Here is a 24610-nt window from a genome sequence, read left to right as displayed (position 1 = left end):
CTAGACCAGCTCCCTCATTTTACAGATGAGAAAACTGTGACTTGGGGAGCATCAGAGACTCCCCAAGAAGTAAACATCAGAGGCAGAAATAAAGCCCAGCTTCTCCAACCCCAGAGCTTAGTACTTCTCCTATATGATGTCATCTGTAATAATGTGGTGAGTTAGGGTCTCATCTGGAAACTAAAGTATCCAGACCCCCAAGTTATTACTCTCTCTTGTACATATCATTGTCTCAAGTTGTAAATCATTGAAATCTTGGATTTTTTTTGGGGGGGGGTTCAGAGATGCATCCTTCCCACCCCACCACATATGTATACAGATTCAAGTACACCATAAATATATGCATGTACATGTTAGGCATATTCACACACATGCAGTCACAGAAGCACACACATAGGCTTTCTTGGGAAAGAGAACCAGCCTTCTTGAGCCAGCAGAGGGCCTCTTGGTTCAGGGTTTATTCTGAGACTCCAGGCTCCGATGAGAATGGGAATAGAAGGGATAGAAACAGCCCAACAAGAATAAAAAAAAAAGTGTGTGTGTGTGTGTGTGTGTGTGTGTGTGTGTGTGAGAGAGAGAGAGAGAGAGAGAGACAGACAGACACACACACACACACACACACACACAGACACACAGAGCCAGAGAGACACAGAGAGAGAGGGTATCAATAGTTTTGTCTGCCTCATTCCAGGTACCATGGTAGGTCATGGAGATATAAATACTAATGTCAGATAATCCCTGTCCTCTAGACACTTGTGTCCTAATAGGGTGATACAAGACAAATTGGGGAATGAAGGTTTTCATCTGTAGAGGCACAGGGATTGGGGGGTGGGGAGGTGGGGAGTAGAGCCTTAGGACAATTGATTGTCACACCTTTCTAGTGGCAATGGGGTAATGGTGGCACTGAGCAAGAGCAAGAGATGGAAGGGGCCTGAAGAGGGCATCTCCACAGCAGTGGGAAAAAAATGTCTGCAGTGGCTGCGTCCTGGTTTCCTGATGGGTGGCTATGAGGTATTCTGTCCATTCTGACTTGAAACCTATGTTCTATGAACAGTGAATGTTAGATCTGGGAAGCTAGAACTTTATAAATCATTTAGTCTAATCCCCTAATTTAATAGAAGAGGAAACTGAGGCTCAGAGAGGGAAAATGACGACTACTGTCACATAGCAAAGTATAGCAGAGCCGAGATGGGGTCTCAAGTTCTCAGAGTAATTGTGACACACTGCTTCTCGTGTTCATGAGTCATTCTGTATGAAACACTGGAGACAGTAGATTTTCAGATAACTAGGAACAATTAAGGACTAAGAACAGCTAGGTGGCATAGCAGACAGAGTACTAGGCCTCGAGGCAGGAAGACTCATCTTCCCGATTTCAAATCTGGCCTCAGACATGTATTAGCTGTGTGACCTTGGGTAAGTCACTTAACCCTGTCTTCCTTCAGTATCTATACCAAGAAAACCCCAAATGGGGCACAAAGTGTCGGGTGTGATTGAAACAACTGAACAAAACCAACAGGAACAATACCTATATCCCTCATGATCCCTTTCCTCGTGTGTTTCTCTAAAGGTTGGTTTCTTAGATAGAACATAGAATGTTACAATTGGAAAGGGCACTAGATCATAGAATACAGAATGTCAGAGCTGGAGGGGCTTTGGAATGTGGAATTGCAGACTTGTAAGGAGACTTAGGACATAAAACGTCTGAGCGAGGAGGGATCTTAGAACATAGAAGGCAGAATGAGAGCTGGGAGAGAACCTGTCACCTTGCTCTGGATTGGAGGCCAGAGGTTCTAGCTCTGGGTTCTAGCCCTGAATCTACCACTAATTTGTGTGAAATTGGATAAGTCCAGAAGGTGAATAGAGCTTGACTCCAGGCCTCCCATTTCCAGAGCTCTGTGTGTGTGTGTGTGTGTTCATGGATATTTTTCCTTTCTGTATCCACCACCATTCTTGTGCTTGGCTTGGAGGTCTTCCACCACCCTACATTGTTTGTGTGATACTAGCAGAAACTGAGTTCTGTTGTTGCAACACAGTTATCCCCAACTCCCAAGGGAAAGAGAGGGGCAGATGCTTAGTCTTCCATACTGGAATTCAATTGGACTACCCTACTGTTCTTTAAACTGAACTATTTCTGCCCCAGGTGGGAAAAAAAAAATCATGGCTACAACTCTGGTTGAATCCTTTCCCCTCTGTAGACCTTAGTTTCTCCATTTGTAAAATGGGCTTGTGCTAGATGGTCTCAAAGTGGGCCCTTCTGACTCTAACATTTTCTCTTGTGTTCTAAGGTACATTTAAGCTCTGCGACTAATTGATTAAGGTGGGCTCTCTTTCCTGGCAAGGATGGAGCTCAGCTGGTTGACCTCATGGGGTACAGGGCAGAAGCTTCAAGGGCTGTGACGTTGGGAGCTATGGAATTTGAGCAGTTGGATCTTATCTCCAGCAGGGAATGGAAACCTTGTCCAGTGCCCAGGGGCCTTGGGACAGAGGGCACATTCAAATCAATCTAAGAAACAAATACATTTTGTGGGCAGGGCTTGGTCCCAGGGGCCTGCCATGGGCCTGGACAGAGATGGGAATCTTGGCCCACATCCTCTGGGTCCCTGTATGAGAAATCTGGTCTCTGAGCAGAAGAATCCTAAGCCCACAACTTCACCCCTGAGAGCTCCCTGCATGAGATAGGCTGATTTGGGGGGGTGTCTCTTTTCTCAGTTACATATTGGTTAAGTTACTGTGTAGGGGATACAAGGATAGATCAGACTTGTGCATGCTATGTCTTTTGTGGAATTCATAGCCTATTTAGGGAGACTAGACTCACACAATTGCATATGTAGACTTGAGACCGGGCCGTGGGTGTATAAATGGCCAAGTTGATTTACCATTCAATGCCTCAGTTCCTTCATTTGCCAAGTAAGGAGATGAAAGAGAGCATTTTCTGCCCTGTAGAAGGGGAGCTTTGTCTTTCCAGAAGGGAGGCCTCTGGTCCTCAAATTCCAGAAGGCATTACAGATTTCCCTGCTTCATCTACCTTTGTCTATCAACTCTGACCAGCTATTGTGGGCAGCAAGTTACCTCTTCAAGGCTGGTTGCTAATCTTTTATAAAGAATAGCAGGTCTGCATAGTGAGCAGTGGTGCATCACTCTTTTTGAAGGCTCCCTATGGCCTCCCATTTGAGCATAGCATTTGGGATATTCCCAAATCAGGTCCCAAGCATGCCTTTCTAGCCTTTTCTCATGGTACATCCCTCCATGTACCATTTGACATGATACATGTCAATGTCTAGTCAAACTAGACAGAACAATCTGCTGTCCTTTAAACTCACCTTGCAAACTACCATCTCTGAGCCTTTGCCCACTGTGTGCCATTATTTAGAATGTTTGCCATCCCCTGCCCTATCACCTGTCCAAATTCTACTTCAGGGTCTAGATCCAGGAAGGATCTAGGTCTCCAGGAAGACCTTCTTCTCCTCCCACCCAGTTCATGGGAAATTACTCTTCTTCCTCTGAATTCTTCTAACCCTGCCTGGTAATGTTAGTGATCTCTCCATGTGTTTGTTTTCACTCCTTTATTAGATTGCAATCTCTCTGAAGGCAGGCACAAGGCTTTAAACATTTTTGGCTTCCTTCAAGGCTCAACCTAAAGCCAGACATCTACAGGAGATCTTTTCTGTTATCCCCAGGCCACTAATGCTTTCCTGTCTCAGAGACCCTCCTATCTGCTGTGTATATTGTTGTTGTTGGTCATTTCTGACTCTTCATGACCTCATTTGGGGACTTCTTGGCAAAGACACTGGAGTGGTTGGCCATCTCCTTCTCCAGCTCATTTTACAGATGACAAAACTGAAGCAGACAGGGTTAAGTGACTTGCTCAGGGTCATACCGCTGGTAAAGCTCTGATGTCAGATTTGAACTTGGGTTCAAATTGACTCCAGGCCTAGCACTATATCCACTGGGCCACCTAGTTGTAGATGTATACTCTGTATTTTGTATCTTGTTTGTTTATATGACCTGTCCCCCACTAGAATACAAACTCCTTAAGGACAAGAGCTGTGTTTTTGCCCTTTTATCCCTACTCTTTAGCACAGTGACTGACACATGGTAACCATTTAATAAATGCTTCTTAACTTATTGACTGACTATCCTCTGAAACCAAGACCCCAAAGCCCTTGATTGAGAGCCAGCTTGGCATGTATAGAAAGAGAACTGAATTGACAACCAGAGACCTGGTCACTGATGCCAGTGTTTCTAAGTTGTGCGACTTTGAGCAAATCATCTCCTGTCTCTGAGCCTCTAAAAATATGAAGCTGATGATCCTTACCCTGCATCCCTCAAGGGGAGCTCCAACTAGTTCCTGGTTAAATTTTCCTTGTGGACATTTACACCTTGGAAATTGAAAATGCCACCAATCCGGGCTTTTACTGTGTTGTGGGTTGTGTAGACTTAACACAGTAACAGAGAAAATTTTAATGTAGATTAAACTGAAGAGTGTGTCCTGCATACATCTTCCCCGTCCGCCCCACCCTCCCCCCCGGTTGGTAGAGACACTTACCAGCACATACTTGTATGAGGCCCAAATGAAGTCATATATGTAAAAGCCTCTGTCTCCTTCCCAATACCCAGCACATAATAGGGGATCTGTTAATTGTTGAAATTCACCCTTTTCTGCTTGTAAACAATATCCCCTTCAGGAATACTTGTGTTTGGGCTAGCACTGGTTTTCCCTTTGTCCTGAGGATGCTGGATGGTGCTGGAGGGGAGGGGAGTGGGATTTGGTGGTTCATGTCCCACCTGTAAATTTTATTGTTTCCCTTACACTGGATGTCTATTGGAGAATGGGAGAGGGTAGCAGCAGCAGCAGAGGGCCTTAGAGATGCCTGGATACCTGGGGTTGTCTCTTCTAAGAAGGCAGCCATCAGTGCTGGGGGCCAGGGATTAATGGACAGAATGGGCTGTTGAAACCCAGCATCAGAATTATGCCAGATATGGAAGGATCCATAAAACATGGAATCTTCGGACTGGCAGAGACCTTAGGACATGAATATTAGAGGGGAGAGGACCATGGTACACACGGAACACAGAACTTCAGAACTGGAGGAAGTCTCAGAGGCCATTTCGGTTAGCTTTCTCCTTTTTCTGAATGATTGAGGCCCTGAGACAGGAAGTTGTTTGCCCAATAATTTTGCTTGGTCATTTAGTGCCAGAACTGGGATTTTTCCTTCTGTGCTTTGCTGCTTCTGGGCAGCTAGGTGGTGAAGTGGATGGGGTGCCAGCTTTGGAATTAAGAAGCCTTTTCTTCCTGAGTTCAAATCTGGCTTTGAACGCTTACTAGCTGGGTGACCCTGGGCAAGTCACTTCACCCTGTTTGCCTCAGTTTCCTCATCTGTAAAATGGGCTGGAGAAGGAAATGGCAAACCACTCCAGTATCTCTGCCAAGAAAATCCCAAATGGGGTCATGAAGAGCTGGACAAGGCTGAAAACACTAAACAACACACTCCTCCTTTTTGCTCGCCATGATAAAGCTCTCTTTCCAGGGAATGGTGAGGGAAGGATTCTCAGTGTGTCTCCCAGCCTCTGAGTTTGTAAGGGAGCTAAGGCCATCTAGACTGCTTGTGGACTAGCTCCCCCTTGAGGTGCTGGGCATGTGTAGGGAGCCAAATAAAAGGGAGCATCCCCCTCCTCCTTAAGCAGGGTTGGGAAGCTGAGATCTGGATTTTGTCCACCTCTCCCATGGATGTTTGCCCAGCCCCTTTGGCTGGTCTCAGCTCCATTCTCTGGCCCCAGGCTGTTTTGAAGGAGAGCCAAGGGTGAGGAAAATGGATGGCTATCTCTACTTGCTGTCCTTCCTCAGGAAGGAAGGGGACAAACAGAACCTCCTTAAGGCAAAGGTTGTAGGTTTAGGGGATGGATAAAGCAGTCTGAGGAAACGGAATATCCCCGTCTTCTGTTGCTCTATTTCCTCAAGAATGCTTTCGCTCTTCCCCAGACCCTCTCTGACCCTTCCTTCTCATCCTTCTAGGCATAACTGAAATCCCATCTCCCCCAAGAAGCCTTCCTTGACTTTTTCAGATCTTAAGAGATCTTTCTTTTCTCTGATTTTTATAGGCCTTATTCCAGTAACAGAATGTCAGAGCTGGAAGGGACCTCAGGAATAATTGTCCAACCCCTTTACTTTATAGATGCAGATCCTGAAGCCTAGATAGGGGGAAAAGTAACACTCAAGTTCATACTGTGAATTAGTGGCAAGGCTGGGATTTGAATCTAGGTCTCACAACTTCTTGAAAGAGTTTCTTTCCACCACATGACTGCCTGTACCCTTCACCTGGCCTGGCATTCGGATCTTTGTGTATGTGAATCCTGTCTGCTCTAGGGGATCAGGAGTTCCCTGAGGGGTGGACCTGGGTCTCGTACATTTTTCTATCCTAGTAGGTGTCGAGTTCTGGGGTCTGTTGTAGCAGAAGGAGCTCTTGTCTAGAGGCCAGGGGAGCCAGATTCAAGTACTGGCTCAGTTGGTTACTAGCTAGCTGTATGACCTTGGGCAGCTCCCTTCTGATCTTTGAACCCCAGTTTAAGAATTACAGGGAGAGGAGTGCCTTGAGAACTTGAAAGCCTTACAGAAATGTGAGTTATTATGAGATATGTCCCAAATTGCCCTGTACTAGGAGTCTAGAACTGGACTCTTGACCTGGATGCACTACTGAGTGATTGCATGGCCTTGGGAAAATCATGTCTCCTACTTTCAACTCCAGTTTTACCACCTACAAAATGGGAATAATCTCAGCCTCATAGGATATTAGAGGGATCAATGAAATACAGCAGCACAGAAATTAGCCGCTATCATTCTTATTATTTTAGTTGCCCAGAAGCTTAGGAGTTGATCTTAAGCTTTCTCCCAGTTGTGCACTCAAAGGCCCCATTTCCTGGTAGGCAGGCAGCAGAAAAGGGAAAGGGTAGACGTGGCTTTTCCATCTGTGCCCTGGTAAAGTATGGGCATTGAGCTTCTGCTCATTGGCACAGGTGGCTTTCTCAGAGCCAAAGGCCAAAGGCCTGCTTTAGCCATCCTGGAGATAATTCTTCAGAAAGCAGCAAGTTTATACTGTGTATGGCATATACCAGGGACTTACTTTGGGGAAGTGCCCAGGGAAATGCCCTCCAGTGATGGTGTAGATGAGGGTGAATGGCAGGGGTCCGTCATTTCCAGGGCACAATCTGACAAACCTTAAGTGCTCTGGCCTTCATGGGCCTCACATTTCCCCTTTCTTTTGCATGAAATGGCAATATCACATCTAGATCAAAGAGACCGGATAATGTGTCTCGGCACTCCCTTCTCAGGGAGCAGGAAGTGACCTGTCTTGTCCCAGCAGGAGCCACGGGGGTTCTTAGGAGATGGGAATTCCAGCCTGGAGTGGGAACAGTTGGTTGCCCTGCCAAGGGATAAACCTTAATAAATGAAACTCACCATAGGATGTTTCCCTTTCCAGCCTCATGTCCTAACATACCTCAATAGGGCCAGTTTTCTCTCTTCTAAAATTACCCTTTCCCTTGCCAAGAACTTGGGTTGGGAGACATGGTGCAGGTGAGGAGGACACCCTTAGAGATCCCAGATTCCAGATCTTGGAGCAGGACCTTCCTGCTCCTCACTGTAGGAGGATCTCTCCTCTCCCTCTTTTCATGAGACCCAGCCTGTGGTGAAAATCTCACATGCCATAGCCAAAGTATGATGCTGTTTGTGCTGTCCTGGCTCTTTCTTAGGCTTCCAGAGATGTTTCCCAGAGCCCAGCATCTCAGAATAATAACTCTAGAAGGGCTCTCAGGACATAGAATGTTAGAATGGAAGGGAGATTAAAACAAAATGTTAGAGCTGAAAAGGATCTTAGAACAGAAAATAACAGAGCTAGAAGGGGACTTGGACCCTAGAATATAGAATGCCAGAGCTGGAAAGGACCTGGGAGGTAATCTAGTCAGACCTGTTTGTTCACCTTTACAATACTCACTCAAAGTCAGTGATCTAACCTGCGCTTAAACCCTCCTTTACAGGATTATTATACATTCCTCCTCTTGAGGTACCCTAGTTCATTCAAACTGACCTTTGACTCTCCTTACATGTGACAGTTCTTCTCTCTCTGGGCCTTTGCCTTAGCTGTTCCCCATAACTGGCATGCACCTCCTGCCCCCTTGCTTAGGCCTTCTGGAATCTAGCTTCTGCCAAAGCTCAGCTCAGATCCCATCTCCTACTCGGGATCTTCCTGAGCCTTCCAGTGGCTTCCAACTCCCCTCCCTAATACATTATATTTACTTTCTATATGTTTTGGGTGAGAGGCAGTTTGGTGTGGTGGAGAGAGAGTGACCCTTTGGGTCTGGAAGACCTGGGTTTGAGTCCCTCATCCAAAACTACTGTATGAATGGCCCTAAGCAGATTATCTGACCATTGTGTCTCTGAGACAAGGAGCTTCTCTGTGCTGGAAAAGGAAGTTTCCTCATTAGCACATTCCTAGAGCAGTGAAATCACTGATCTGGTCCAAAAGTGTATATTTTGTGTATACTTACATATGCATATTTTTTCTCTCCCAATAGAATCCTAGTTCACTGAGGGTAGGAGGTTATTTTATTTTTCTCAGCATCTCTAGCACTCTGGCATATATTAGGTGCTTAATAAATGCTTGTTGATTGATTGATTGAACCTAGGTCTTTTGACTCCCAGTGTAGGTCTCTTGGCTGCACTATGCCTTGAGTGACTTAGAAAGGATCTGGCCTGGGGCTGGACACCAATTTGTTGAGGCTGATTCAGGTCCTACTAGTTGATTATGTCTGTACCTTCTATTGCTGGAGAAGGTAAGTAGTAGAGGAGGGGGAACCCAGAGGGAGTCTGAGGAAGGAGAGCAGAAAGCAGCCCAACTACTGGGTCGAAGGAGGGGAAGAAGAGAGGCAGAGAAGGGAGGAGAAAAGAGGGAAGGAGACAGAGTTAAACAGCCTATTACAATGGAAAGACAACTGGATTCAGAGTCAGAAGAGCAATGTTCAGATCCTGATCTGGAGGCTTCCTTCTGGTGTGACCTTGTGCAAAGCAATTCGTTCTCTTGGCCTCAGTTTCCCTGTCTGATCTGTAGGTCTGATCTATAGATCAGGGGTCTTAACCAGGAGTATGTGGATAAATTTTTGGGGGGTCTGTGAACTTGGATGGGAAAAAAATTACAACTTTATTTTCACTAACCTTTGGTTTTCTTTGTAATCCTAAGTATTTCATTTTATGCATTGAAAAAACATTACTCTGAGATGGAATCCATAGCCTTCCCCAGATTTCCAAAGGAGTCCCGGACATAAAAAGGTCAAGGACCCCTGAGCTAGAAGATCTTTAAGGTCTCTTCCAGATTTTGAGAGACAAACCAGGAGGGGGCCTTGTGATCTTCCAAGGAAAATTTGGTCCCTTGGTTTCTGCTGCTTCTTTTTGCTAAACACGAACTGGGCAGGGGAGGCAGCCTGGGGTCTAAGCTTTTGTTTCTCCCCTAGGGAGTTTTTCTGTTGAGTTAGGCCAAGCCTTTCCTCCCAGGCTGGGCCCCAGTCCCTAAACCCCCATCATGGCCCCTCTCCCTAGCCATCGCTCCCCCCTCCCCCAGTGTCCCTCATGCCCTGCTTATAAAATCTGAAATACAAAAATAAATATCTGTCGATATAAAAATAAAGCAAGCACTTTTCCTTGGCCTGCCTTGGAGGAAAGGGGGAAGGGAAGGAAGGAAAGTTATGAGGGAACAGGCTCACTTCTCTCCTTGCTGCTCTGGAAGGGCAGGGTTGGAAGGCTGGAGGGAGGCTGGAACTCAGGGAGAGAAGGCTCCAGTAGGGCAGGTCTGGCTCTGACTCAAAAGCAGATAGCAGGTTCCCTGTGTGGCAAGGACAGAACCTGGGGCCAGACTTCAAGGTCTGGGCTCAGGTTGGTCTGCATGTGGCTTTCCTCATCTATAAAATGAGGTGATTGGACTAGTCATTCTCTTCTAGCTTTAACATTTCATGTTTTAAGATGCCCTCTAGCTCTAAAAGTCTGTGTTCTGTGTTCTAAGGCCCCTTCCATCTGATGGTCTCTGTTCCATGTTCTATGGCCTGACCCAGTCCCCAGTGGTCTGTGAATGCATATACCGATGCTAGTAGCTGGCTGCTTCTACCATGTAATATGAGAGAACCTGGACAAGCCCACTTATCGACCAACATTTCTACCCACAGGCCCTTCATACTGCTTTAAATTCCATTGTTCAAGCGTCATCTTTTTAGTACAAAGGGCCTGGCATGGGGAGATAGAGCTGTGCCCTGGGGGACCTTCCACCCAGCCAGCACAAACTCCAACTGAACTTACTATCAGGGGCATCTGTTCCATTGGGCGGTGGTGGGGCTTGGTGCCCAGGATGGATTCTTGAGAGGAAGGAGCCCTCCTTCTGTCCCCATCCCCCTGCCTGACTGGGGATGTTCAGTAACTCAGACAAGCCTGGCTGTTCTCTGCCATTCAGAGGAAGGAATGAGGAGCCTGTGGGCATGGTCTCCTGCCCTCCCTTCAGAGAAATGGCCCCCTGCAGCTCCACTAAATGCATAAGGAGCCCCAGCCCCAGGCAGCTCCATTACCTAGAGCTCCTTACCTTTCTTTGAAGGGGAGGGCCCACAAGTTCCCTCCTCTTAGCAGAGAGGCTGTGAACCAACTAGAGGAATGGAAGAGGCATTTTGTGTCAAATATGGCCAAAGTGTTGTTTGTTTTACTTAATTATACCCTTTTGTTATGGGTGGAAAAGTGGTCATTGGGAAGTGATGATATAAAAAAAAATGGAGTAGATTTGAGATTTTTCTTGCTATAGAGAACATTTTCTTTGCTAATGTAGGATGGTAGTTTCTCTGTAACTGGGTTTAGAATTCCCTAGAACACAGAGAAGTTAAGAAACTTTGCCATAGGTGAGATAGAGATTTGAATTCAGATCTTCCTGGCTTTGAGTCAACCCTCTATCTGATAGGCAGCTCTTAGGAACACACCAGAGGCCTGAAACCCAACCTTCTCGTTCAACAGAGAAGGCAACAGGGATCCAGAAGAGAAAGGCCTTGTTCTCAGTCTTAAAACCAGTTAGTGGCAGAACTTTGGCTTCAACCCACATCTTGGTCCTTCTATCCCCTGGCTTCTTCCACTACACAAGCTGCAGCCACAGTTTAGGCCCTTTGAGGGGAGGAGGAGGAAGGTGGTTCTCATTCTGTTATCTTTCCCAGCCCCAACCATTAAACTCTTTTTCCCAGAAATCGAAAGTATTGGACCCAACCCACAAATATTTTTCACCATGGACACCAAAAATCCCTCTCCCAGATAGGAAGTTCTGCCTTTAACACTACAGCCTTTCCTTCTTTGCCCCACTCCACTCCACTCCCCTACCCCAAGGCAGGCCTAGATTACTAATCTGCTCTGGGTTGAGAATTGGCTGATCCAGTTCACAAACAGTCACCACGGAGACCAAACCTGTTTTATTTTTTAAGGTAAGGGGCTCTGATCATTTTCCCCTACCCTCATTCCACCCATCACTTTCTCAGGCCTAGGACAGTAGTCTGACTCCTAGAATGTCTGAGCTGGGAAGGACCATAGAACATAGCCAATGATGGACCTTGGAAAGAACTTTGTTATGGAATCCCAAGAGCAGAAGTTCTGGAAGGGACCTCAGCCATCTAACGCAAAGCCAAACCTGAGTGAGAATTTCCACAACAAAATATCTATCAAGTAGTTATATAATCTCTGGCTGAAGACCTCTGATGAGGGGAGAAGTCTATGACTTACCAAAGCAGCCCATTGGAAAGCTGGAATCGTTAGAAAGTTCTTCCTTACTATCAAGCCTAAAACCTGCTTCTCTGCAACTTCTATCCATTGATCCTAGTTCTAGCCTCTAAGGTCAAGTGGAATAAATCTAATCTGTTCCTCATATCTCCTAAGTATTTTCTTCTCCAGGGTTTAAACATCTTCAGTTTCTTCATTCATTCCTTCTATGGTACAATGCCAAAGTCCTTCACCTTCAGACCCTCCCTTGCAGGCTCTCCATCTAATCAATGTCTCTCCTAGAATGTAACACCCAGAATTAGTGTGATATTTTAGATGCAATCAGACTGGGACCGAGTACAGGGGAATTATTTATCCCCTCTCTGGTGTAGACACTATTTTTCTCTTAAGAGAGGCTAAGATAATGTTAGGTCTTTGGCTACCCTGACTATTGACTGGTATTTTTTTTCAGGGATATGCCAGAGCTAACTCATAGCAGCTCTCAAGAACCCAACTGTTAAATTTCTAGTGTGAGCATTTACACCTTGGGAATCAGCAAATGCTACAAATCAAGGCTCGATTTATTGTTTTGTTGTCTAGATTTTTAAAAGTGCTGGAAAAATGTTAATGATGCAAATTAAACTTAAAAGTGTGAATGCCATACATTTTTTGGAGAGTCAATTGTTAAATGTTTACCAGCACACCCTTGCTTGTAATTCACTAACACTGTCAGCTCTTTTTCAAAATGGCAGGTATTTTACCATGCCTTCCCCATCTTATACTTGTGAAGTTTATTTTTTGAACCCAAGTGTAGGATTTTATATTTTTATCTCCATTAAAATTTTATGATTATAGATTTTGACCTGGGAGGGACTTGAGAGAGTTCATCTAATTCAACCTTCTTTACAAGCGAGGAAACTTGGACCCAGGGAGGTTATTCTTTGTTCAAGGTCTAGCAGTTGGTAAGGAGTAAAAGAGATTCATACCCAGGCCCCAGTCCCAAAATACCATGCTGCCTCACTAGTGAGCAACCAAGATTTGACTCAATGTTTTTTGGGATTCTGTGGCATCCAATGTATTAAACCATCTCTGAATAAAGGACAAAACACTGTTCCAACTTCTGTTTTCTCTTGCCCTCCCCTCCCCCTCTCTACTCACTTAAGTCCTATTTTTCCTTCTGCACACAATTCTAGTCTCTCCCAACCTATGCTGTGCCCCCTCCCTCAGAAACCTTTCCTGATTATTCCAAACCCAACTGATCTCTCCTTCTTAAAATACCTACTGTCCTGTCTGGACCTCACTAGCTCTAATAAAAACATGAGTCTCATAGACTATCATCCAAACCAAAGGCTCATGGATTTGGAACCAGAAGGGACCTTAGATCCTTTCCTTTTTGCAGATTACCTTTGAGCTAGTGATCTTTCCTTAGCACTGTGATATATGTGCCTTGTTTTTTTCTCTGGCTTCTTATAGAGCTGCTATCTCCAACTAGATTGTGAGTACTTGGAGGGTGGGATGGGGTTTACTCTTCTTCTGTGCTCCCCACAGCAGGAGCATGGATCTGCCTTTACCTCGAGACAGAATAGGAGGCTTCCTACACCTTTGGACCTTCCCTATCTGTTTGCTAAAGATGGGATATCCCTCTACTGGGGACAGAGCCTTCCATTCCTACCTCTCTTCCTTTTGCCATCCCCTCCCCCTCAATAATGGCCACATTAAAGACATAACTTCCCTTAAGAGAGGGAACACAAGGCTGGGTAGTTTCAGAGAAAGATTAGTGACATCTCACCTCCTTTCCAGGAAATAGAGAATATAAGGAGAGCACAAGGTATTGGGGAAATAAAGAGGGGAATCACTATAGATGGAGGAGGACCGCATGGCTGAGGGTGGTACTCCAGACCAGCTGTATCTCTTGCATATTTCTGTTGTCCAGAGGATGGGTGGATGCCTGATCCAAGAGAAAGCTGGCCTGGCCTGAGATGACTAGCAGTTGCCCAACAAGCAGCTGGGTCTTGAAGCAGGCTGTGCTGGGTACCTAGGTGGCCCTCTTGTTTCTACCTCTGGACCCACTGACAGAACATGGCAAGAATCCTTGGGACTAGGGATCCAGCTGTTACAGCTTCCCATACCACCCTTTCCTCCCCTTTCAAATTCTCTGCATGACTCCTTCTCCAGGTTTGACTCCATTCACAGATTCACCTCTCTGGGGTCACCAGTCTCTTTCTACCCTAACCCTCCTGGCCACATCAGGCTCTCCTGTCTACTCCTGGGGAGACAGATGCCCTCAAGACCAGATGGGGTTGATGAGTATTTCTGAGAAGGAGTCACTTCATTAAGGCCAACCCCAACATCTTCCTCAATGGGGTCTGTTTCTGAGATGGAGAGAACCAATTGAGAAGCTTAGGCTAAGTAGAGGTTTCCAATCATCTCAAAGGCAGAGAGCCAAAGGGCATTCCTTTTTCTGCCCTCAGTTTCTCTTACACTCAGTAGACCAGCGTACACTCCTAAGACTCCTAGTCAGGGAGCCAGTAGAAACCAAGAACTTGGAAGTTTGATCTTTTTGAATGAAGATGATTCTCTGGATCTAATTAAAATGTGTGTGGGTGGTGGTGGTGGTAGGGAAGGGGGATGGAGCCAGCTCATCTGGCCATGTAATAAGGATCCTGGATGGCAGCACTGAGGACAAGGAGGGGCCATCCAGACTGAGGAAAGAAAGGATAATGGGCTGGATTCAGAGAGGATGGTTAAGGCCAGGGGAGGGTGGAGACAGTGGGAGAGAGAGGTCAAAACAGAAGTAGAATTAAGTCAGGATCAACATAAGGAGAGGAAGCCTCCCTTCCCCAAATGGGATTTGTGTCCAAGGAACCAAGAGGAAGCTGTTCTGTGGGACCTTTCCAGGGTGAGGGAACCACAGGAATCCGAGCCCTGGAGCCAGTGCCCGAGTGGCCTCTCGGAGATAGTCTGGCCATCTTGACGAGGCTGGTCCAACCCTGACTGCAGCATCTTGGTGCTCTCTAGAGCTGGTCTTGTTTTAGGGAGTACAAATGAATTTGTGGAATTCAGCAGTCTGTTGAGGTCCAGCTCCTCCTCCAGACAGACCTTCAAGCATCTCAGACAGTCACCCTTCTGGTGTGTTGAGCTTTAGGCAGTTCTCCTCAGGGTGGGGGAGTGTCTCTGTCCCCTTGATCGCCACTGATGGACTTCCAGGCCTGGGCTGTCATAGCTCTAGAAGTCTGTGGGCCTCACCATCATGCGTGTGGCCCGAAGTGAGTAGCTGGGGCCCTGGAAGTAGTGCCATCGGATCCCATTGAGTTTTCGGACATTATGCCTAGCTGGATAATAGATGCCATTGAGGTTGGAGAGCCCACAGGCATCAAACCACCATCCTGGAAAGAGAGAACACTCTTCTAATCTGACTCAAATGCCTCCCAGGGAATAATGGAAGTTTTATAGAGGCTCTCCCCCACTCCTCCTGCCCCTGGGTCCTATAAATAATTATGAGATACCTATAAATGTAGAGAAAGTAGACCAGGTCCTCTCTTTTAATACTAATATTACTGGCTAGCTGAGCTGTCAGAGGACTAGTATCTGGTTTTAATTGGTTGTCATCAATTGTTTGGCTAATGTACTAGCAAGAGCCCTAGATTGAGGGTCAGCATACCTAGGGGCAAGTTCAGATTCTACTATTTAAATTGGCATAACTTCCAGCAAATCACTTTCCTCTGCTGAATTTCAGTTTGTCTATTGACAAAATGGGGAAATAATATTTGCACTAATTATCTCTAGGCTATTGTGAGGAAGAGAACTTTTAACTGTAAAGTGCTATAGAAATGTGACCTATGGTTTTTGACAGCTCAATCACCGAGTGACAGGGAAAAGTGGAAACCTGGGCCTAGCTACTTTGTCCCCTTCTTTTCCACTGTATTCAGCACAAGAAAGAGGACCAGGATATGATATAGGTATACATCTCTCTTCTTCAGTGCATACATAACCACATTTTGGAATCAGCCTGGAAGGGGCCTCAGGACATAGAATGATAGAATATAGAATCTTAGAGCTAGAAGGAACCTTAAAAATAGCAGTCAGGAGGGACCTTAGCACACATACATAGCAGAGAATGGAAAAGTTATAAGGGACCTGAGGTATAATCAAGCCTCTCATTTTAGAGATGTGGAAAGTGAAGGAATTTGATTTGTACTGGAAAAGTACATGAAAGACAATGTTTCCTTCCCACTTTGTAAGGAGCTCAAGAGGAAGGAGCCAGAATATTGCCAATGGGGTAGCATCTTCCCAAGCCCTAGAACGGTGACAGTTTTGCCCTGGGGAGACCTGGAGGCTCTTTGAGGACTTGTCCATGTGGATGTGTTATACCAAGGTCCAGCCACCTGCTGATGGTGCCAGCCATTGGGAGAAGTTATGACTTAGTTATGTAATTAATGTTAGTATATGGGTATTTATATTTGTGCTTTTAGCCTTCACCTCGCCCTATAGGAAGCACTTGGGTTGATCACAAGATGTGTAAGTGTAAAGTGCTTACAGGTGTGAGCTGTGGTTAGCTAAGTACATTCTTTGCTGAACACTGGGCTCTTTAAGGAGTAGGTAGGTACATAAATGTTTGTTGAATGATTGCTGGTGTTGGTCAGAGGGTTAGTAGAAGAGGGGCCTTAGGTCTGCCTCCCTTATTTGATTCTTTCCCTTTCCCTTTCTCTCCATCTCTCCCCACTCAGTCCTGGTCCTCACCTCCAGAAAGCATCTGGGCACACTTGCAAAGACAGTTGTCATTGTCAGAATCTCGGGTGCTAAAGTTGGTGCCCTGGAGGACCAAGCCACTCTGGTGACCGGCTGTGCCACTGTACTCCTTCAGCGTCAACCTGGAGATCCCAGTGTCCCCATAAGGGACAAGTGAGAAGGGAAGGGGAGAAAGGAGAATAGAAGGAAAGATGAAGAGAAAAAGTAAGGAATGAGAGCTAGGCCAGAGTAGACTCAGCCTGTAAAAACATTGCATTCCCAGGAGGGACAAGGGTGGGGAGGCCCTCCAACAAGCTCCCATCCACTTAGATGGGGTTGAGTTTATTAAGGGACAGAGTCTTGAGAGGCACAAAGAGCCTGTCTCTAGGAAGATGGGCTGGATGGGCTGATACAGGAGGAAGACCATGGGTTACTTATGAGACTGTGCCCTGGAAGTCAGGTGTATGATAGTACAGAGTGGTTAAATTTTTTTTTTTTTGCTTTTTTGAGGGGGGAAGGTAGGGCAGTTGGGGTTAAGTGACTTGCCCACGGTCACATGGCTAGGGTTTTTTTTGTGTGTGTGTGTGTTAAGTGTCTGAGGCCAGATTTAAACTCAGGTCCTCCTGATTCCAGGGCTGGTTCTCTATTCACCACTCCACCTAGCCGCCCCATGGTTAAAACTTCTTACCTCACTATGTGGACTGTCCTCCATCTCCCTGCCTCACAGAAAGTCCCTTTCCCATCAGCCTCTCAAAATTCTGTAACTCTTCAAGGCCCAGATGATTTTCTCTAGGCAGCCTTCCTTGACTATGCCAACTCCCAGTAAACTCTCCTTCCCTTGTATTCCTCCAGCACTCTGTCTGTAATCCTCACTGGGACCTGAGCAGAAAGGGATGCTAGTAATCTCTTCAGCTAGGTATGATGAGATCCCTCAGAATGAGATCCATCTCTTAGGACCTTATTCTCTCTTTCTCTCCACCCCTACTCTCACCTCCCTACTGGCATTTATCTAGTCTTTTAAAGAAAAGGTATCCCAAAAGTCTTTAGTGCAGTTTAAATTTTTAATAGCTTAAAACTGCACTAAAAATTTTGGGACATCCTGTATATACATCACCTTCCTTGATCCTCTGAGGCACTGTAAGTCACTACAGATATTACAATCCCCATTTTACATATGAGGACACTGAGGCTCAGAAGAATTAGGTGACTTGCCCGTGGTCACAAAGCTAGTAGGTCTCAGAAGCAGCTCTCTCCTGATGCTAAGTCTAAAATTCTTTCCCCATTCCACAATGTCTTTCAGGCACAGTCTCCATCACATAGCAGGCCCAGGGAGGGGTGGCCCTTTCACTTCTCTGTTTTCAGACAAACTGAATTGATTTCCAGGAGGCTTGCTTGCAATAGGTTTGGGTTTCAAACCATTAGTCCTTTCTATGAATATGTCTTGTGTGTATGCATATACACATGTAAAATACATGAGTATATATAGGTATATATACACAACCACATATGTATGTACACATATATGACATTTGGTGAGTCACCTTTTTTCATTAATGTTTGTCTCTCTGTGTGTTTATATTTAGGGGTATGTGTGTGGTTGCATGTGTGTTTATATTTTTCTATATGTATATTTTATCTGTGTTTATGTGTGAGGATTGATGCATATTTTGGTGTGTATGTTTATACTTACAAACGTGTGTCTGTGAGTATTTATGTGGGTTTGTGGGAGTGGGGGTGTGTTTTGTCTCTATGACTGCCTGTGTTTGGCTATGTCTGTTTGCATGTGTCAGTGGGACTTTGTATATTTGTGTCTCTGTGTGTGTCTTTGTGTATGTGCAAGCATAAATGCCTTTGTCCATGTTTGTATGTGTCCCTCTGGCTTCAGTGTTTATCCAAATACATGGCTGTAATAATCAACAAGTATGTGTTTCTTGCATTGCAAACCCTGCCCTCCCCCAGGCAGGTTGACTCAGCTCATGTGTGTATATATCTGTCCCAGTCCAGAGCTAGCTGGTCTGTCTCAGCTGTGGGAGGAGGTTGAGGAGGGCTCCCAGAAAAGTAGTAACCTTGGGGACCACTAGGGAGCTAGGCTTCTGACTTTTCTACATTGCTGGGAAGCAACCAAACTGTTATGTCCCCCTGGTCCACTGAGGCCTAGACAGCCTTACCCAAGAGTCCTTAGGCTCTCCTTAAGAGCTTCTGGCCTTCTCTCCTGGCTGGGGATTGGGGGCAGGGGAGTGAGAGGTATCTAGAGTGACAAGTGAGTACAAGGGGAGAAATTAAATCCCAGCTACAAACCACCTTATAGCTCCCCATTGCCTGTAGGACAAAGTCTGAACTGATGTTCAAGGGACCTCTACCATATGCCCCCAAATCATCTTTCCTGATTCCCCTTCCATTATAGGAAGCTTCCACTGCCTAATGAACACAAAAATTTCACTGTCTTCACCTGATTTCTCCATACCTTTGGCTACTCATTGGGCAGCTTCCTACAATGTGTGAATGTATCCGGACACATCAGCCCAAAGCTCACATTCTGCAGTAGAGCTTGGCAGGGTACTTCCCTCCCATTTCCACTCCTTTTTCCCAGATGCCTTTTCTTCTGAAAGCACTTTCCATTGACTCTGGAGATATCTAGTATGTACAGAGTTACTGACATGTTGTCTCCCCCATTAGAACGTGAGTTCCTTAAGGGCAGTGACCATATTTTTGCCTCTTTTTGTTAATTAATAATTAATTTTGTTAATTAATAAATGTCCTAGCTCTTAGGACAGGCCTGACACATGGTAAGCTTATTGAGGATTAGGAATTGAGGAGTATTGAGAAACGTAATGCTTACTGAGGAATGGATGAAATCATGTACAGTCAGAGTCTTTGCCTTATGATGATAAGATATGGTCCTTAGCAATGTAACTCATTGGGCCAGTCATTTATTCTTCATACAGATTCTCCACTGCTGCCAGGCTGCAGTAATCTGGGAACAGGCTGGGATCCTTCTTTGGTTCATATTGTTCCCCTGACCTGAAGGGCCCTCCTTGTTCCTTTCTACCTCTCTATAATCCATCTGTTTTTCAAGGGAGGACACTAGGAAGCCTTCTCAGACCATCTCAGTCTATTCCTTCCTCCCTTTGAGCTCTCAGAGACTGGACTTTGGTCTCTGTGCTGGGTCATTGTCACAGTGGCAGAGGAAGCACAAAGGGGAGTGCCTTGTTCACAGTGAGGTGGTCAGGCTCCCTGGCAGGGTATGGGAGGCTCAGGCTATGCTTCTTCCTCTACTCTCCCCCCTCATCCCCAAGGTTCCTCCTGGGTCTCCCCCATTATAAGGTGAGCCAGGAGTTTAAGCTTTTCTGGGCCTTGCTCACTGTACACTCAATTCTAACCATGTCACTCCCCACCGTACCTCTCCCCTGCTCACAAAACTTTTCGGTTCCCTCTTGTCTATAGAAAAAAACAAAAATTCCTCTGTCTGTCACTGAAGGCCCTCTGCAATCTGGTTTAAGCCTATTATCCTAACCTTATCTCATATAGTGCCTGGTAAAGAGTAAGAGCTTAACAGAATGATCCACAAACAGCCCTAGGTTACAGTAGGCCTGAACTACCAGGTATCCTGACACTTCATTCATATCTCAACTCTTCTCTTGCAGGTAGCCGGTCTCCCCTGCTTTGGAGGTCCTCCTTTCTATTTCCTCCATGAAGCCCTCCTTGACCATCTTCCCCCCGCCTCCACCCTACTCCCTGCCCCCACTGAAAATTTGAGCTTGTGTTCATATTTTTCTAGAGCGTTTGTCTGGATTTTTCCTCTGTCCCTATTGCATTCTATCTTGTGTTACTATTTGTGTTCAGGTGGTATCTACCCTACCATTATAATAAGAACTAACTATCATCTCTATGCAGATAGTTCCCCAGTTTGGGGTTCCAGTCCAACCAGGGGGGTGTTAATAAATGTTTAGAAACCAATTCTGAATGTATCCAGGATGCACCTAAGTTTAATCTGCAATATTAACATTCTTTAACCATTACTTTTTAAAGTCTAGACAATCAACAAAACAATAAATAAAGCCTTGATTTATGGTGTATAAGTGCTCCCACTGAAAATTTAACAACTGGCTCTCGTAAGCAGGTATGAGCTGGCTGTAGCATGCTCCTGGACCCAACTCTCTATATTGAGTTCCAGCCTCACATCACCAGCTGCCCACAGAACATGTCAAACTGGATTGGATGGTCAAACTCAACTCATCCAAAACCAATTCATTATCTTCTCCCCCCCAACCCCTATACATTTCTCTTTTGAATTACCTTATTATTATCAAGGGAACCACCATCTCTCCAGTCACTGAGGTTTGGTGTCATCCTCTACCCCTCATTCTCACTCACCTACCCCACGTATCCAATAAATTTCCAAATCTTATTTTTGCTTCCCCACTGTATTTTTCTCCTCTCCACTCATAAGGTCATCATCCGCTTTCACCTGGGTCATTTGAAATATCCTCTTAATTGGTGTCCCAGGCTCAAGCGTCTCCTTTCTCCAACCCATCCTCCACAAAGTTGACAAAGCAATTTCCTTAAATCACAATGCTGACCTTGCTACTCAATAAACTGTAGCTCCCTATTACCTGGGATCAAATATAAATTCCTCTGGTCAGGATTTAAAATGACCCCATCCTGCTTTTGCAGCCTCGTGACACACTACTTCCTCTCCATGCACTCTACAGTCTGGTCGTATCGGCCTTCTTGCCATTCTTCACCTGTTACTCTTCTTCTCCCATCCCCATACCTTTGTGACATCTCCAAGACCTAGAATGCCTAGTTTGTGTCTTGAAATTCCTGGTTTCCTTCAAGATTCAGCTCATGTCACCCTCTTCAGGGGACTTTTCCTCTTTCTCCTGGTTGTCAGTGCCTTCTTTCCCAGGAAACCCTGGCCCTCTTGTGCATTTTGTATTTATCTATGTAGGTGCATGTTGTCACCCTCATTATTAGATTCAGACAAATTCTCTAGGAAAATCTGAGAACCAGATATGATTTTATCTGGGGATAGGTAATGGAGGAGAGTGGGTAGTGGGAAATGGTTAAAGAAGCCCTCTAGGGGCAGGGACTGTTTGGATTTTATCTTTGTATCCTCAGCATCCAGTACTATCTATGCCTGGTACACAGTAGGGACTTAATAAATGCTTGTTGAGTGATAAACTATAACAATAATTCTCATTCCTAGTCATGTGAGGCTTAAAAAACTCTTCCTCCAAATAGCACCAAGGGCCTAATTTGCAGAGCAGCAGCATGGTAGAGTAGATAGTATGGTGGGCCTAGAGTCAAGGAGACCTTGCTTCAAATCCTACCTCCAACACTTACTAGCTATGTGACCCTGAGCACTTAACTTCTATTTACCTTGAGCAACTCTTCAAGGTAAGTGCTTAAGAAATAATTGAAGTTTGCTGAACTGATCAAGACAAGATCAGTCTTGGGGGGTGTGGCTAGGTGGCACAGTGAATAGAGTACCAGCCCTGGAGTTAGGAGAACCTGAGTTCAAATCCGGCCTCAGATGCTTGACACACTTATCAGCTGTGTGACTTTCGGCAAGTCATTTAACCCCAATAGCCCTCCCCCTCCCCCAAAATAAAAACCTTCCAAAGTTTTAAAAACCTTTAAAAACAAAAAAAGATCAGTCTTGGGGCCAGTTTCTTCCCCTTGAAATCCAGCTCTTCTGCTTGATTTTGCTAGGGCCCCTGTTTGCCAAAACTTAGAACCAGCATTCTCTGCTTGGTTGAAAGGTCCTAGAGATCTGGGTCCTAATCCTGACTCTGCTACTAACCTTGTTGTGTGACCCTGGACCACTTGGTTACATCCCTTCTCTGGACTTCAGTTTTCTCTGTCAAATGAGGAGGCTGAACTTAATGAGTTCCAGGGTCTTTTTAAGCTCCCTTATTGTTAGTCATTCCTTTCCTGTCCCCTCTCTTGTGGGCAGGAGGGAGCTGGGTGCTAACAGGCCTTCTCCTCTACATGACCTCACTGGGCACAGAGCCTTGGAATTGCTGCATCCAGAGGAGGGGTCCCCACTCTCTTGGGCTTCTAGTGACGTGAATCTGAATGGGGGACATATGGTGGTGGTTGGTCCCACCCAGGGCCTGACCCCCTGTCCATCATCTCTGACCAGGCCAGCCCAACCATCTAGAGCCTAGTGGCCTGGGCTGGGACTATAGGGAGCTCCCAGATAGATCAGCAGCCCCTTCCCAAGCCCTGGTTCCCCTTTGATGCCCACCTGTAGAACTGCTGCTCACTCCCCAGCTGGATTCGCTCATACTGGGCGTAAGCCTGGTTCCCTTCCCAGTCCAGCAGCTCCACCCGCAGGGCATAGGATGCCTGACTGGTGAGCTGGTGTAGCGCCTCATTGCCCAGCCAGTACTCCCCGGCAGCATCGCCAAAGCCCTGTGAGGGGAAGAAGGGAAAGGGGAACAGATGGGGTGAGGTGAGCTCCAGACAGGGCAGGGCTGTGGCAGAGCCAGAGATGGGCAGCTGGAGGCTGAGCCAGCACAAGCAAATTTGTCCAATCAGTCCTTCTCAGCTGTTTCTCCCCATTCTTATTATCTCCTTTGACTTCCCTTCTCTTTCAGGGCCACACCCCCCCCGCCTTTCCCTCTCACTGGGCCTGCTCTCAGGAAGGCCTGTACAGGTCTGTACACCAAGTACAGACCCTCCGAGGGCCAGTCAGCATCAGCCTCTGTCTCCCCCCATAAACCTCCTCTCTCACTGGTGGATAATTATGATAATATTAATTCACATTCCTCTGGCTCAGAGGCTCCTAACCTTTTTGGGTGACATAGACCCCTCTGGCAGACTAGTAAATCCTGTAGACCCCTTCTCAAAGTCATGTTTTTAAATGCCAGAAATAAAATACATAGCAAGACAAAGACAATCAATTATGGTGAAATATAGTCATCAAAAAAATTTTAAAGCAAATTCACAGGCCCCACATTAGGAACTTTTGCTTTAGTTCTTCAAGGCTGATAAAATGCATTCTTTGCGAGGCTTGAGGCCCATTTCAGAGAATCTCTCAGGTCTCCTCCATTCATACCATTTCTTGTGGTCTCCCAGCTTCATTTTAACTTAATATTCTGACTATTTTCATCCCCCTGGATAGTAGGACTCAATTTCTGGCTCTCATTCCTTCTGCCCACTATCCCCCCATGCCACTGCCTGGGGCCACAGCTTTCTATTATCTATTTTTAAAATATTGTATTCTCCCACTAGAACATACTCTCTCTGAGGCCAGGTATTGCTTAATAAATGCTAGTTCACTCCTTCCATTTCTCTGTCTCTGTGTGTGTTTCCTTCTGCATCTCTATCTCTATCTCTGTCTCTTTCTCTCTCTTTCAACCCCCTCAGTGATCCTACATCCTCACTCAAGCTACCCCTCCAATCTGTTCCTTTTCACAGCCAGCCGCCTGGAAAAAAGCTGTCCACGCCACCTGCATTTTCTCTCTTTTCACTCACTTCCCAATTATTGCAATCTGTCCTTTGACCTCATGACTTAGCTGAAAGTGTTCTTTCCAAATCTGCCAGTGATCTTTACATGGCCAAATGCAATGGGCTTTTTTGTTGTTGCTGTTGATTCTTATCTCTCTTGACCTCTGCAGTATTTGACATCATTGAGCAGGATCAAATAGGCAGTTAAGTGACATCGTAGATAGAGCCCTGAGCCTGGAATCAGGAAGACCAGAGTTCAAATCCACCCTCAGACACTTATTACCTGTGTGACCATTGGTAAGTCATTTAACTTCTGTCTGCCTCAGTTTCCTCATCTGTAAAATGAGAAAATTAATAGTACCTAACTCACAGGATTATAGTGAGGATCAAATGAGAAATTTGGAAAGTGCTTAGCACATAGTCCGCACTAACTAAATGCATATTTCTTGCCTTCCCTCTTCTCTCTCTACACTCTGTCTTGGTAACATCCTCAGTTCTTATGGGTTTAATTATCATCTCAATGCAAATGACTTCCAGATCATATTTGCAGCACTTAGTCTCTCCCCAGAGCTCCAGTCCTGGAATGTTTTGTGGGCATTTCTCTTATCCAGCTTCTCTCTGCTCACATGGCCCCACCCTCCTTCAGGCCCCATCACCTCTCACTTG

The 24610-nt window shown here is 45.7% G+C and overlaps 1 protein-coding gene and 1 long non-coding RNA gene across 2 annotated transcripts in view; one reads left to right on the top strand and one right to left on the bottom strand.

The window, feature by feature from the left end:
• LOC138150533 (uncharacterized) overlaps nucleotides 1–24610 on the top strand; it is a 122972-nt gene that overhangs the window by 2464 nt on the left and 95898 nt on the right. The window lies entirely within an intron of this gene.
• The window catches only part of ANGPT4 (angiopoietin 4), a 73308-nt gene continuing 60159 nt past the window's right edge, over nucleotides 11462–24610 (bottom strand). The window contains exons 7-9 of the mRNA XM_069073866.1: nucleotides 22740–22906; nucleotides 16499–16629; nucleotides 11462–15144 (exon numbers count right to left, since the gene is read on the bottom strand). Coding sequence (XP_068929967.1) covers nucleotides 14984–15144; nucleotides 16499–16629; nucleotides 22740–22906 — 459 coding nt within the window. The 3' untranslated portion in view covers nucleotides 11462–14983. The remainder of the gene's footprint in view (nucleotides 15145–16498; nucleotides 16630–22739; nucleotides 22907–24610) is intronic.

Source organism: Petaurus breviceps, unplaced genomic scaffold, assembly GCF_028583685.1.
Source record: "Petaurus breviceps papuanus isolate PSGF00001 unplaced genomic scaffold, PetGlider_PUasm1.0 90879, whole genome shotgun sequence".
NCBI classification, from domain to species: domain Eukaryota; kingdom Metazoa; phylum Chordata; class Mammalia; order Diprotodontia; family Petauridae; genus Petaurus; species Petaurus breviceps.
The sequence above is the reverse complement of the archived record's forward strand: the minus strand, read 5'-3'. Positions and strand labels throughout refer to the sequence as shown.